We start from the raw sequence: 15,214 nt of genomic DNA, 5'->3' as shown, positions 1-15,214 counted from the left end.
TTTGTTTACCTTTTTCCTTTCTGTGCAACATGGATAATAAAATCACCCAATATCCCAATGGTGTTGTGCAGATAAACTCATTAACGTTTACGAAGCACACCACTGAGGACCTTAATAATTTTGCACTTAGCACAGACTACACAATGAATGAGGAAGACAAAAAGAAGTTTTGATTAATAACCCATTCACTGAATGAGGCAGGGATCCTATGGAAAGATAGTATCTGATCAAGTAATTCAAGACTCTGTAATAATGCATTCACACAAGCGACCTAAATTAAGGTTGCATTTCTTAACTTCTGAGTGCTTGCCTTTGCCACCTGAACACTCTTAATGTAGTGTTTGTTTTTATTTACCATCTTTTAGCAATTTAAGGCTTAAGTCAAGAGCAAGCTAGTGAAGTTTACTGAACACTATGTTTTGGCTACTAAAAACCAGTGGGATTATGAGAAATTCTGGATGGCTTTGAACACAGTGGGAGACTGGACAGCACAATGGCAGATGAAAGTCCACTTAGATAAGCATAAGTTAATGAATGCTGACAAATGTGTTCAGTTTTGAATACACAATACTGTGTCCAAGATAGAGTATAATTTTTGGTCAGATAATTTTTTTGATTCAGGAACTTCTATTACTGCCAACTTTGCCCTTCTCCAGAAATTTCCACAACTCATGACATGGAAAAGTTACTGGAGAAAACAGGCTGTTTGCAATTATCACTGACTACCCTGGAGGGCAAAATTGAAGTCCCTGTATGTCCATTTTGGTTATATTTTATTTTGTTAAACCTAGTTTTACAGGTTACTGAGAACAAACATATCTAATCTAATATTTAACGGTAATTCTTTTTCTCTAAAATAACTAGTACATAATATACCTTTTTCCCCTACTTTTCACATTTAGCTATTAAAAGCAACCACTAGCTACATGAAAATAAGGCATGCTCTAAAATAATTACAAACTATGGCCCAGATGGGACAATGAACTCAATGGGACCATGCACGTGTGTAAGTGTTTGCAGTGTTGGGACCTTTCTTCCTCATGGCAAACACTATTTTGAATAGTCTGTTTACAACGCAAAAGACTGGTGTAAACCCTCACACTGACAGGATTATAACACTTAAAAAAAACATTCAAGTAAAAATACTTTGATGCTGAACTATATAAGAGGAATATACATCAGATAAAATACCTGTTTTGGCAGTGACAAGCTGTAAAACCAATGGTCGCCTTGTTACAATTCCAGATCCTCGTGGAAGAAAATCCCTACAAGAAAAATCAGAATGTAAATAAGGGGAGTATGATCACAACTGAGAAAGTCGGACAATGGAATTTTTACCAATATGAATCATTCCTTTAACAAAAAACAAAAAGACACTACGCCATTGTTACATTCACAGCGGGCACATAGAGAAGTTAGATTAAAAAATAAAATACTTTCTGGAATGCTGCAACATAAAGTCAATGTTATTTCTTAGAATCAAGAACCCCAACACACAAGAGCCAAAATCAGCCACGCACAGAGCAAACAACTTCTTATGGCAGAGCAGCACAACTCACCCCACCTTGCTCTAGGTTGGCTCTTTGCAGACTGACTGCTTCATGCCCAGATCACACACTTCTCTACAGAGCCCCCTAGCCTGCAAGCAGGACCAGGAAGCCCCTTAAAAATCTGAAAGACATAGCTTGTAATTTGAACACAGTTTTCAGCAAACCAAAATCTTCACTTAAAAAAAAAAATTATAGTACATAAGGGAGAAACTCCTGTTAAACATTAAAACGTGGTAAACTTAATTTTCATCCAGCTAATTTAATGGAACCCAGGATTTAAAATGCAGGGTCAAAGGAACAGTTCACAAATTAAGGAATCTTTTAGGTTTTTTGGATTTTTTTTTTGGCTACTCACTCTAGTTGAAGTGAATTGGACTGACAGTCAAGAGAACTCAGATATAATTCTCATCTTTAAAAGAATTAAATTGCATCTATTTTTCCTCTAACATTTCCACACCCAAATCATGAGAATTTTGTCATTCATTGGGAGGGAGTTGAAAGGCTTGCTTTTAGGAATTTTTCAGGGTCAGAGACCCTCATGTGTCAATACATCTAACCATAACATTTTCAAGGCTCCTCTATGTGTTCTCCCACAGTCTGCCTTTCCCCCATCCCTTCCCTCCCCTTATGCCATGAACCCCTTATACCATAGTTAGTTAATGACGGTAAAGGACTTGGAACAACAATTCTTTCCACCTTGTTGGCAATTTCCATAGTTCCTCACCTCACTCATGCTGAGCCACCACAGCAATTTCTTACAGTTCAGGGTGCGGAACTAAGGAATGGGGCATTTGCCTTATTTTAAGAGAAGCAGAATCACATCCGCTTACCTAGCTTTGCTCTCCTGGGTCTTCTAAGAATCATGCAGAAAACTCCCCCTCCTTCTCAAGATATTTTAAACTCTGATACCTACAGGCTGACTCACAGGCTCTGCCCTACTGAAGACACTCTACACTCAGAGGACCCAGAACACACTATAATTTCCTTTCAAGAGTGGGAAGCAAGAGCTCCTCTAGATCTCTAATTCCATTTTAAAATGTTTGTGAATGACTACATAAAAAAAAAAAAAAAAGATTATTCCAGAGTAAGTAACGGACAGGTAAACCCCATCACTCACATCCCCAAGCGCTCGGGCTGGGAGGGGGGGAGGCTCTGTGAGAGTGGCTTCTGAAAGAAGACATCTTCAAAGAAGTAGAATCCCAAAGTAAGTAGGTTATCTTCTTTCTAAAAAGACCATCTGTGAAGGATTCTCACTCCTGAAGAGTGACTAGTGTGACGGATGTCCCACAGTGAAGAGTATAATGATAAACACTGACTGGCACAAAGTCAGCACTGCATGTACCAAAAAGTTTGTATTTATTTGTGGTTTTTAGAGGAGGAAGTAAAATATCTCCCCACAAAAGAGCTGGCCACAACCTGGGTGCCCCTGGTGGATAGGAAAACCTCTGCTGTGTTCTACTCCTGTTTTCCCCTTCACCAGGGCTCCTTCAACAAACTCCAGTCTCTCTTTCAATCACAGCCCTTCTTAGGGGTTTGGGTTTTCCATTAAATTAACAAAGTTTTCAAAGAAATATGAACAATCTTCCACCCAGATTTAAGCTGTGCTTAGCCTCTAGTTCCTAAGGAACTGTCCCATCCTGAGGGACCATGACTGAAGACCCTCTTTCCCTGCAACTTCCTGCTGCAGTTCCCTCAATGCAGCTTCCTACTGCCTTTTACCTTGGGATCATCTGATTCAACCCAGGTGTGGTATGTCCTGTAATCAGGGCTGGCTTAGCCCCAGGCTCTCCAACCCATAGGCAAGCCAAAATCATGAGGCTTAAGGAACATCCAGACAAAAGATCTCTCCAAACTTTTGGCCAATTACATATATAGGACATACTTACGCACAAAGATTGGAGCGTGCGGGACAGCACTCTCTTACTTCAAGGCAGGTTCTGCAGAACAACATAGTAACTCTTCTTCACGGTAGATGAATCTAAGGGCTTGTCTACACTATGCAGCTTTTAGTGATAAGGCTGTGTCAACACAGCCTTGTCGCTAAAAGTCAGAGGGTGTGAACGTTCTGTCAGTATTTTGTCAGCAGTTTTGCTGACAAAATACTTCTATCCCCACGAGTGGCGTTAGTTTTGTCGGCAGGAGCGCGCTCCTGCTGACAAAGCCATGTTCACACTGCCACTTGTGTTGGCAAAACTTGTGGGGGGGGGGCTTTTTAAAGTACCCATTAAAGACAAAAGTTTCGTCACAATGTCATACCATAGACAAGCCCTAAGGAACAGAGCTTTGCCAACAGTATGGCATATACAAGGCTGCTTCACACAGGACTATGATTGAAACATCGCTGAGATAAGCAGCAGAAGCTGCCCTGCCTTGTATCATACATGTCCTGACATGACTTAACTGAAAGCCATCCAGTATTAAAACATGTAGTCAGGCATTAAGACATGGATCCCCTCCGGACATCATTGCCCAAGCAACATGTGTTAAAAGAAAAAGCATGAGTGAGCATTAAGGTCTTTAGTCCACTTCAAGTACAACACCATGGAGTTGTCAACAAGTGTGTGAAAAGAACCTCCCCAGGAATGAGCATGTGGGCATTGGTGTAATATTGATGAGAGCCATTATGGAGGAACACCACTGCCACTTTGGAAAGGAATCTGAAAAAGTGATTCTTCTGCCAGTCTGAAGCACTGCTTGCTCTTCAGGTTGAAAAGACTGCCACCAGGAAACGGTATGCCATTTACAAGAACCTGAGTGCACAGACGGTTATTAGCTGGAAAGTAGCATTCACCAGCTCTGTCCAAGGTAGGGTATCCCACGAAACCTAACATGGATTTTAAAAAATGTCCAAAAGCAGGCACACTTGGGAACAAAGGGCTGAAGAGACACTTGTCCACGTATGACTCAGGTTCACTTGTTGACCATTTTATCCTTTTACAGTGGAGTAGAATCTGCCTTTGGATTGCGTTCAACCGGACAAGCAGTGTAGGCCCCTTATAAGGTATTCGAAGAGATCCATAAGAGCTGGAGCTCATCACACCACATGCTTCTTCCATGTCCAATCACAGGTCTTTCGGGAGAAAGAGGAGACAGTCACCCCAGACCTACCAATAATACACTAAGGAAAAGGGTCCTTTAATACACCTAACCATAAAATTTTCAAGGGTCCTCTACGGCCTTGGCTACGCTGGCACTTTACAGCGCTGCAACTTTCTTGCTCAGGGGTGTGAAAAAACACACCCCTGAGCGCAGCAAGTTATAGCGCTGCAAAGCACCAATGTAAACAGTGGCCCAGCACTGGGAGCACGGGGAGATGGAGTACGCGCAGCGCTGGGAGAGCCATGACCATACTCGCACTTCAAAGTGCTGCCGCAGGAGTTCTCCCGCGGCAGCGCTTTGGAGTTTCGAGTGTAGCCAAGCCCTATATGTAGTGTCCTCCAAATTCACTAGGACAAACTACCCCTTAATGAACAGAAAGCCTTGGCATCTCTAAACCTCTTCTCAACTGATGCTGAGAGGTGCAAGGAGGAAGAGCCCATTAAAGTGCCACACGCATTGGTACTCTCAAGGTTCAGCTGGCACAATGATTTTTCAACTCAGCAAGAGGAGTCCCTCTTAAGAAGGGAAAAGAATGACAGAGTTTCTTTTGCCTTAAACTGGCAGAAGCAGCCTTACTGTGCGAAGTCCATCTCGTGTGGTATCTTTTTGATGTACCAAGAAACGTTTCCATGCGCAACAATATACATAGTACCAAATCCTTCCAAGTTAGAGTCCCTCCTGTGGTTTATTGTAGCAATACTATGCTTATAACTGAGACAGCATTCATTTTATGTCCCTGAAGATAGGATCTCTGGGAAATGCTGATCCGAAGCGTCATTTTGGCATCAGAGTTAGCATCCACTGAAATTAATGGGGCAGGTCATATCTCAGTGTTATTGTTTCAGGCTCTCTGCAAACTCAGCCCAACATTGCTGCATCGTTTACATTCAGGACACATTCTGAAGGTGTTTTCTCCTATCTGATAGCATTTACTTGTCGTGATAGGCCCTAACTTAAAAAAAAAGTTGTGATTTTTAAGAACAACTGAAAGGCCTGTTGGCAGCTCCATTCACCACTCTGGCTAGTCCTTCTCACTCCACCTCTGGGAAATGCTTACATAAACAAAGAAATAATATCCATCTCTAGGTAAAATGCAAGTACTGGAGACCCATCTTCACATGTATACCTATTAGAATAGACTGTGCAAACGAATGCCCGCACACTCTAATAAAAAGACAGCACATTCAAATGAACACCAGTTCATTGGATTGCCTAGACAAATGTGTACCCTGCAGGCAAAAGCACAATCAGTTAGATATTTAACTTTCCCTTCATTTAATAAAAAATAGCGTAATTCAATACAAATGCAGCACATTAATACACAGATATCACAGATTTTTTAAAGCTGCAGTGATTAGTTACATAATACCTTAGACAATAACTATTTACAAAAATCAGTGTAGCTCAAAAGCTTGTCTCAATGTCACAGACACCGATCTAAGTAAATATGTTCTAGTGCCATGGCTCTCAACCAGGGCCCCCTGGGAGGCTGTGAGCTAGTTTCAGAGGGTCTACCAAGCATGGCTGGAGTTAGACTTGCTAGACCCCAGGGCAGAAAACTGAAGCACCACCATGCAGTTTCATGGTGCCCCTTATGGTGTGGACCCCCGGGCAACTGTCCTGCTTCCTATCCCTTAATGCCAGCCATAGCTTTTATATGGAGAAAAACAATTATTGTGGTACAGGTGGGCCATGGAGCTTTTACAGCATGTTGGAAGGGCCTTAGAAAGAAAAAGTTTGAGAATCCCTGTTCTAGTGGGCTCATAAAGACCTTGTGCTTTATAAGATTAATATACAGTTTCATATCCATCAGAAAATAGTATTTTTATGCACCTTTTTTTCTCTGCTTCTCAAAAAAGGTGCTACAAAAAGGAAACTGGATTTCCAGATATACGGTTCTGTATGTGTCTGACTTGTAACATACTTTCTCTCACATTTGGGGAAGAGAAATAGCAAGGTATCATATTCAGATTTCTGTGGACAAATGTGCGACACTATGGGATAAACTCTGCAAAAGTACATAATCTAAAATGAAGATACAGTATCTCTCTTTCCACAGAGAGGTCCACTAGTTCATGTAGTAAGATGAGGCCCTGAAACATAAACCCTTGCATCAGAGGCCTGATATGAGGCCTAATGCCTGAATTAAAGTAAAGGTCAAGGCTTTGCTAACATAAAGCAAAGTTAAACTGTGAGCCAGAGGCAGGCCCTGTTCACAGAAGCTGGCAAGGAAAGGGGAGATGTTACAAAAATACACATACCTAAAAAGGTACCAGAACACTCCAATACTTGCACATTCCACACACATAACAAGGAACAGTTTGACCCATCCTAAAGACAGGGGCAGAAGGGTAAAATGATGCATAGAGTTGTTTTGTTCAAACCAACATGTACAAAGTGAGAGGTGGCACATTACTGCGTAGAGGGGCTGTACCTTGCTACATAGAGAGGTTGCATCTCAATACGTCTCAATACGTCAGGAGTGATGCGTAACTTGTTTGTACCTGTGTATAAGAATACATCCCTGGGGCGGTGTCTTTGTCTGGCCTAGGGAGCAGTGGAGTGTCCCACCACTGACTGAGCTGTGTACATTGTCAGGGGGCACATATTCGTAGCATGTCCTGTAGAATCTGCTAGAAACTATTATTGTGCTTCATTTGACAATAAAGCTGGCCGGGTGCCTTCATACCTTATCGGAGTCTGTGGTCATTGGGGGTTCTCTCAGGGTCTGCTGTGCCAGTGATCTGCAGAACCGGGGCAGCACACAAGAGGGAACACACACAGCTGACTTATCAACGTAGAGCAGAGCACCACATCGGGGGCATCTGACAAAGTTCAGACACCCGTCTGGTTGAGCTGTTACTAAAAAATGGTCCCGTCACAGAAAGGAAATACACCAGGATTGAATCAACATGCAACAGATTCCTCTGGTAGAGCCTAAAGGAGGCTAGTCCTCAAGTTTCCAGGTGGCACATCTGTAGATTTGAAGATAGTGATTTTCTGAAACTTTTGATCACTATGTGAAGCTATGCTGTAGTTTGGCATAATTAAAAGAATGGGGTTGAGAGAAGACATCTAGGCCTGGTTGCAGACCATCCTAAAGAATATGCACTAAGAGAACATTATTCTTTGGTACTTGTTTGTTGTAGTCTTCTCTTCTCTCATCATATGCAGATATAGCATTTTCACATAATATTATCACTCCACTTATCAGAAAAACAGGATTTAACATCATCTCACAGAACAAAGAGAAAATATAATTTCCAAGCACGAGAAGGAATAGCAGGGGAGAGGACTACAAACCAAAATAATTACCTCTAACATCCTCTGTACAGTGTGTAAGCAGTGTACATAGCAAGCACTGGTATCCCAGAGGGGATACCTACAGGGGAGCTTGGAGCACCAACCAGATAAACATAGATTCTAAGGACAGAAAGGACCGCTGTGATAAACTGAGCTGATCTCCTGTATAGCACAGGCCATAGGTAGAAATAGCAGACTACTGAGTTTGGATCTCCCAAGTCCCAGGCAAGTCCCCTAACCACTGGGCCTCTCCATACAGTGAAAGATCAGAATATTCCCCCAGAATATGCTGAGAATTAGATGGCAACAATGTAAAACACAGATAACGCACATCTCAACCCAGACCTGTATGCTGTGGTAAACTGGACTTAAATACTGCAGCACTGTCATGTAGCATGATCGAAAGTCATCCTTACAACCACAATAAAGACACTTTACAAGTTTAGGATTTAAGCTTCTTTGCTTCATAATAGGACAACAGAATATAACGCTAGTGTCTTTCCCCTACTGCAGCCTTCAAAACAAGGAGTTCTTTGGACTTCCAAATGTTGCATGAATGAAAGAGATACAACTTCAGAGCTCTTTTCACATCAAGAGAAAGAAATTTCCTTTGTTGCTAAGTAAACAGTTCTCAGTAAAATAATGAGTACATTCATATGACGTTCTGAATTAACTTTAGGAACAAAAATTCTAAGGGAAGGCAAATTCACCACCTGGCAAGGAAAGAACTATAAATAAGGTGGGGAGATAGATGCTCAGGGATTTCTGTTCTTGTCATGCTCTTGTAGCAGATATAGACTAACTACAGAGCTTATTTCTGAGCAAGATACTCTCCAGATGTGCTCATAAGAAGATCACTTAATGCACTGCTAGTGGGGCTGAGGTTAGTTTAAATATGGTATTTAAACAGTGCCAGCTAGTGGCTGAACAATATAATATGATTTAGCATTCCATTAGATCTTCCCCTTTATGTTCTATATTCCTACCATTCGCAAAATTTACACCATCAGGATATCTTCGAACTTCAGCATGTATCAGTTTTTTAAGTGTCTCTGAATCATACCGGTTTTCTAATTACACAACCCAAACGTGTAACAACTCAGTCATCTCGCTGTCCATTAGTTGCAACAACAAATTGTGGTCGATTTGGAATCGTCTTCTTCTGCATTTGCCATCTGTGGAGTCTTCTCTGTTGATTGTTCTTTCTGAGGAACAAACCATAGATGTTGACAGTTTCTGCAGAACTCTCCGCTCTCAGTCTCGATCACATATGATCTGGGAGCTGATTTCTTTTTCCTTTATGACAGCTCCAGTTGTCCACCCTTTTTCTCCATCCACTTTGACTTGAACATGGGCACCAGGTTCCAGATCTGGCAGCTCTCTAAGTGATATCTGCTATAAAAGTGTACATAAGTTCTTTTTCAACCAGTTTGGCTACTATCTTCATGTCTAGCCACTTAACAGGCGATTTTCCAGAGCTGGTTCTGAGTAGTCTTCCCATCAAGAGTTGTGCTGGACTACATCCAGTAGCCACAATTGATGTTGATCTGTAAGCTCAGAAGAGGAAGGAATGGATCTTCCTGCTGTATGATTTTCTTAGCTGTCTGGACAGCTCTCTCTACCTACAAGTGAATGGAGAGGTTATCTGGGTAAAATGGTATTTTATTAGGAATTACTTAAATTCTGCTGCAAATTGTGGTCTGTCCATCACTAGCTGTTCTGGATTACCGAAGTGAGCAAAAGTGCACTTTGGTTGCTTGATAACACTGCAACATGTTAAGTCTTTCAAGTATATTTATCTTTATATCTGGGAAAATAGTACACTACAACCAGATAACGATGTCCTCTGAATTTGCATAAATCTGCAGCTAGCCTCTTCCAAGGTCTGTCTGGTAGAGATTTTCTTAATAAAGGTTATTTGTGTGTGTTGATCTGTTAGTTCTGCAACTTTCATGTGAAGATATTTTATAGTTTACGTCCTTGGCTGATGCCCAGCCATCACATTGACTGACTGGCCCGTTCACAGCATTTAGTTAATCCTTAATGTCCTTCATGGATTAGGTTTAGGATTTCTCCTGTTGTTTCAATTGCAATTATAATGCAATCACTTTTTGATCATGAGTCCATTTGACTCTCTTAATTGTCCATGTACCATAAAGCAGCCTCTTGTCACTTCCATAGCGTCCTTTCAATACCAGCCAGTCCTAGTGTAACTTGGAACTTCTTCATGTTGCATGTCTATCAAGGTTGCTTTTTGTAGCTGATATAGTCTTTTTTCTTACACCAGTCTGTATGTGTCCACAGCATCCATGTATGCCTTTAAGTCATCTTCAAGTTCACGAGAAGCTGAGTGCGATGCTGCGCTCCATGACAAAGCGTCTACTACTACCAGATTTTTCCCAGAACATATTTAGCAATTGGATTAATTCGCATTAACCTTATCAACAGACATTGGCATCTCAGTGGTGCTTAATCCAGGTCTTTTCCACTGATGAGGCTTACAAGCAGTTTATGGTCAGTTATCAGTGTAAATGAATACAATCCACACAGATATTTTTCAAAGTTCTCACATGCCCATTTGCTTGCCAGGCACCCCTTTTCAATCTCTGCATATTGTTTTTCTGCATCTGTAAGTGTGAGAGAGCAAAATGCAATTGGTTTCCACTCAGAGTCATGTTGTTGCAACAATACATCACCTAGGCCATAGCTGCTTGCATATATACTGACCATCATGGGTTTCTTCACATCATAGTACTTGAGAACTGGAGATGCTGAGATCATTTCTTTTAGCTTTTCTAAAACAATTGCTTGATTAAGCAACCATAGCCAAGATGTGCTGGACTTTACCAGTTCATTCTGTGTCACTGTGGAAAGGTATCAACCAAGATAATTTAACATCCCTAATACACATCTCAGTTCTGGTACTTTCTTTGGTGCATTCAATGCTTTTACTTTCTAAGGCCTAGAACCGATTCCACCTTTGTTTGTCTGTCCCAAAACCTTGACTTGGGATAGGCGGAAAAGACACACTTCCTTGTTTAACTTCAGTCCAGAGTGAACGATTAGGTGTAGAACTTCGTTGTGGGTTTTGTTGAGTTCTTCCATCAAAGACACATCAAAATATCATTCAGGAAAACAACAACTCCATCTGTGTTCGTTAACAGTTCGGTCACCTTTCTTTGGAAATTTTCAGGGGCATTGGTGATCCCAAAAGGTAATCTTTGAAAGCAAAAGCTCCCAAAGTTTGTGAAAATGTAGTCAATTTAGCATTTTCTTTGGCTAAAGGAATTTGCCAGAATCTGCTTGAGGTATCCAGCCTAGAGAATACTATAGCTTCTTTCACTTTGGGGAGACAGTCATCCAGTGTTGGAAAGATATATGTTGGCACAGAGATTTTCTCAGTTATGCCAATTCACTCCATTGTCTTTAATTCAGTTTCCCCTTTATGAAGTAATGGGATAAGAATCCAGCAAGGTGTAATACACACTATATGGTTCAACATTGTCTCAATTTTATTTGTATGGGTTCTCCTTTCAAAAGTCCACCATCACCAAATATTCCATCAAGCTCCTCCACCTTTCTCATTAGCCACATTGCACCTGAGAAGGCTGTTGGCCTGTGGTCTTTTGATCACATGCACTCTGAATGCACAGCTTTTGTTTTTGTAAGTTGCTGCTGTGGTGAACCAACATTCAGTTCAGAACACCTCCAGACCTGTCAGAGCTGTTTCAGGAGATATCAGCTCCAGAAGGAGCTGAAGGTGATAGTAAGTCCCTTTTGAGATGACTGTGAGGTTTGTCCCTGAGACAATTTTAAAGCCAACAGCCTTTCCACAAATATTCAATTTCACTCTCCAGGAGGGCTGTCATAGATCTCAGAAAAAATGGTCCTTGATTGTCTGTAACATAGGTCAATTCCCGGACTACTTTGGTGCAGAAAACAGCTACAAATTTCCATATTTTGTGCATTTATAACATCATGTGCTCTGGCAGAACATGCATCATCTCATGGGATATTACTTTTTCCACACCTTGTACATGTAGGCTGGAATTTGTTCCTCACAGTCTGAGAGTTCTCTCTCCATGCTTCAGGGGTTTTATGATAATAACTGTTAACACTCAAGTGTCTGTTTACAACTTAAGCTAGTTTCAAGTTTTCCAAGTTGCTCCTGTCTTTTGTTCTGCGGTTTGACTAGTTCAGACTGCTTTGCTATCTGTATAGCTGTGTATAGGGTTCAATCTGTTTTTAATTGTAGCTGCAGTAAAAGGTTTTTATCTGTTAACCCTATAACCAGCCTGTCTGATATTTTCATGTTTTTTCAGTTCCAAAACTCACTGTTTTCAGCCAATACATGCAGAGCTCTTATAAATCATTCAGCATTTTCCCTTGGTTCTTGAATTGTGTGGTGGAAACATGCTCTTCATAATCTACATTTCTCTTAAGTATAAAATATGTATCAAACATGGCTGGAACACTTTCATAGTCATCTTTTGACTGCCTTTCAGTAAAGGCAAAAGATTTAAAGATAACCTCTGCTTGCATCCCCATAACATAAATTAAAGATACCTGTATATCTCCAGTTTCATTGTGGAGCTTGTTTGTGATTTGAAATCCTGCAAAATACTGTTTCCAGTCTATCCATTGTGAAGGTTTGTCAAAGCTAAAGTTCTCTATAGCACTGAAGAGTGGCATATTGACGAGATCCTACAACCTTTGTTGTAGTTTTCCTTCTGTTTCTATTCTCCTTTGGCACTCATTTATTTCTGACTCCAGGTCATGCTCAGATATAGACTCACTACAGAGCTTACTTCTGAGTAACATACATTCCAGATGCATTCATCCTAAGATCCTTTAATGCTCTGCGAGCTATAGTTGAGATTAGCTTACATAAGGTATTTTACACACACATGCCACCTAGTAGTGGAACAGTATAGTACAGCTTAGCATTCCATTACCGTCCTCCTCCATTACTGCACCAATATGATGGTTCTTTGTCGCTGTCTCATCTTGAAAGGAAGCAGCTTCAGGAACACTTTTTCCTTTTCACAAAAGGGGATCCATTAACCCTTGCAACAGTAAGGAGAAATCACACCACGGTGGGTGCAGCTGGTCTGTGCTTGGCTCACTGCAGAAGTGGGAAACTGAACAGTCTTCACAGAGAGGATGGGGAACTAGTGTCTCTTCCCTGAACATACTATCAATTATAGATGGCAGAAATATGCACATGCGAGGATTTCACCTTGGAGGCCCTTCTTGAACAATGCTGGAACCACAGGTAGACATTTACACAGTACTCTAGCCTCCAGCTGAGAAAGGTGCTGCTCTTAAAGAAACGTTTAGTGTCCAACGCCTCTTCCAAGCGCTGCAGCCATAATACTCTAGAAAACATGATCTGTAACTCTTGAGCTGAAATCCTAGCCTTAATGAAGCCAATGGGTGTTTTGCCATGGATTTCAATTGGTACCAAATTTTCACCCCAGGAGTCTTAGTGTAATCCACACACCTCCTGGGTGTGGTGTCTGTCCCATCTAGTGGCACCGAGACCATTTAGAGAAAGATTAATAAATCTGCTACAGCCTTAGCTAATGGCCATGTGGCTTTTAGCTAATGCAGTAGAGGCACATGCATTAAGCTTCAGAGGTCCCAGGTTCAGTCCCGCAGCCCGCCCACAGACAACCAGGGTTTGTTGGCATTATATTAGTAATAACTAAGTAACAGGTTCCATGCCAAAATGATTTTAAAGTAATTTTCTCCACTTTTTGTTTAATTCTTTAGGTACTCATCCAGCAAGGACTAACCCCAGATCCACAGTATGGTCTATAATAGTTCCGTTTTTAAGATCATATCCATATGCTCTAGAAGCCGTATGTAGTAAAAACAAATGTTTACAAAGTAGCATTTGCAGGACTACTGATAACCCAACTAAATTCACACACACTTTGCCAACTCTCCCCCCTTCCTGATACTGGGGGAAAAGAGTGGGCTTTGCAGCAGGCTTTGTACACAGAGAATCTTGGGTTCTGGCTGACCAAGAGGAGAAACAAATTCCTAAGATTAGGGCCCCTCACAGAAAACAAGCTGCCAGCAGTTCCCTTGTGGTTAAACCTAGAGACTGTCAAAGCAATTATGTCAGCTATCTCAGTTGTCTTGTGTACTCTAAACAAACTTCCCATAATTTATTTGGTGAGCTCCACCAGTGGTTGTAATGGAGGGGCTGCAGTGTAGGCAGAACACTCAGGTGTTTTTACAACCATGGCATCTAACCTAGGAGGTGACTTCCAGCTATGAAGTTTGCTCATATCGAAGCAACTAGGGAGAGAAAAAAGTTCTCTCAAATAGTCAAGGTCTAGAACATTTAAAGAGTGAGTTGGCATCTGTGATAAAGCAATATTACCGCATGCCTCACTGTATAATATAATGCACCTGGATGGCCTACTATTTCTAATATGCAAGGATTTCGGAACCAGGTGAGAACTGCTCAGCTATAATGACAGGATCAAAGGAGATCCTCATTTAAAGGCACAGGTTCCATAACACAAAGTCAGCCAAACTCCTTTTAACATGATATTTATTCCCTAGAATTTTTCATTAAAATGTACTATGAACATTATTCGAATGCATTAGTTTACCAGCAACACAGTTCTCAGATAAAGTGCTTCGGAGTATAATAGAACAATCTTCCTAAAGGCACACCGCCTCTCCCATTGCTGAATATATCAGTGTCTCACCAAATTCCAATGACATGCAGGCAGCCAAATCTCCAACTGCATTGTCTAAATAATGCATAAGCCACAGAATGCAGTGATCCATTAGGATATAATCAGCTATTTTCAGAGTTAAATATTTTCAGAGCCAAAAAACTCTTTACTCAAAGAGCTATGAAAGTGTTTACATTTTCCTGCATAAGCTAGTGGTTACTGTACTTTCCCTCTGTGTCTATTAAGTCTAAACTTCCAATATAAGCTATCTGGCCAAGAACACATTTTAAAATGGAAAATTTGAGCGAAGGCTGTTTTACTACATGCAGATACATATAAGCAGAAGACATCTGACAGATTCAGATTGTGTGTAATTCCCGTGTAAAAATCCAAGTTACAACAGAACAATGAAACCACAGGAAGATCTAAAGCAATATTTAAAATAGCCATATTCACAACATGTTGCCATTTATTGTCAGAGGACTGCTGGAGGTTAAATCTTTACCTCAACAGGCTTTTCTTCTTACCAGATGTCACAAGGGAGGTTTACCTGTCTTGTGCCTG

The 15,214-nt window shown here is 41.0% G+C and overlaps 1 protein-coding gene across 1 annotated transcript in view; it reads right to left on the bottom strand.

The window, feature by feature from the left end:
• DNM3 (dynamin 3) overlaps nucleotides 1–15,214 on the bottom strand; it is a 327,480-nt gene that overhangs the window by 291,069 nt on the left and 21,197 nt on the right. Inside the window, 1 exon segment of the mRNA XM_075067972.1 lies at nucleotides 1,192–1,265. Coding sequence (XP_074924073.1) covers nucleotides 1,192–1,265 — 74 coding nt within the window.

The sequence above is a fragment of the Chelonoidis abingdonii genome, chromosome 7 (assembly GCF_003597395.2).
Source record: "Chelonoidis abingdonii isolate Lonesome George chromosome 7, CheloAbing_2.0, whole genome shotgun sequence".
NCBI classification, from domain to species: Eukaryota; Metazoa; Chordata; order Testudines; family Testudinidae; genus Chelonoidis; species Chelonoidis abingdonii.
This window is presented reverse-complemented; position numbering and strand designations above follow the sequence as displayed.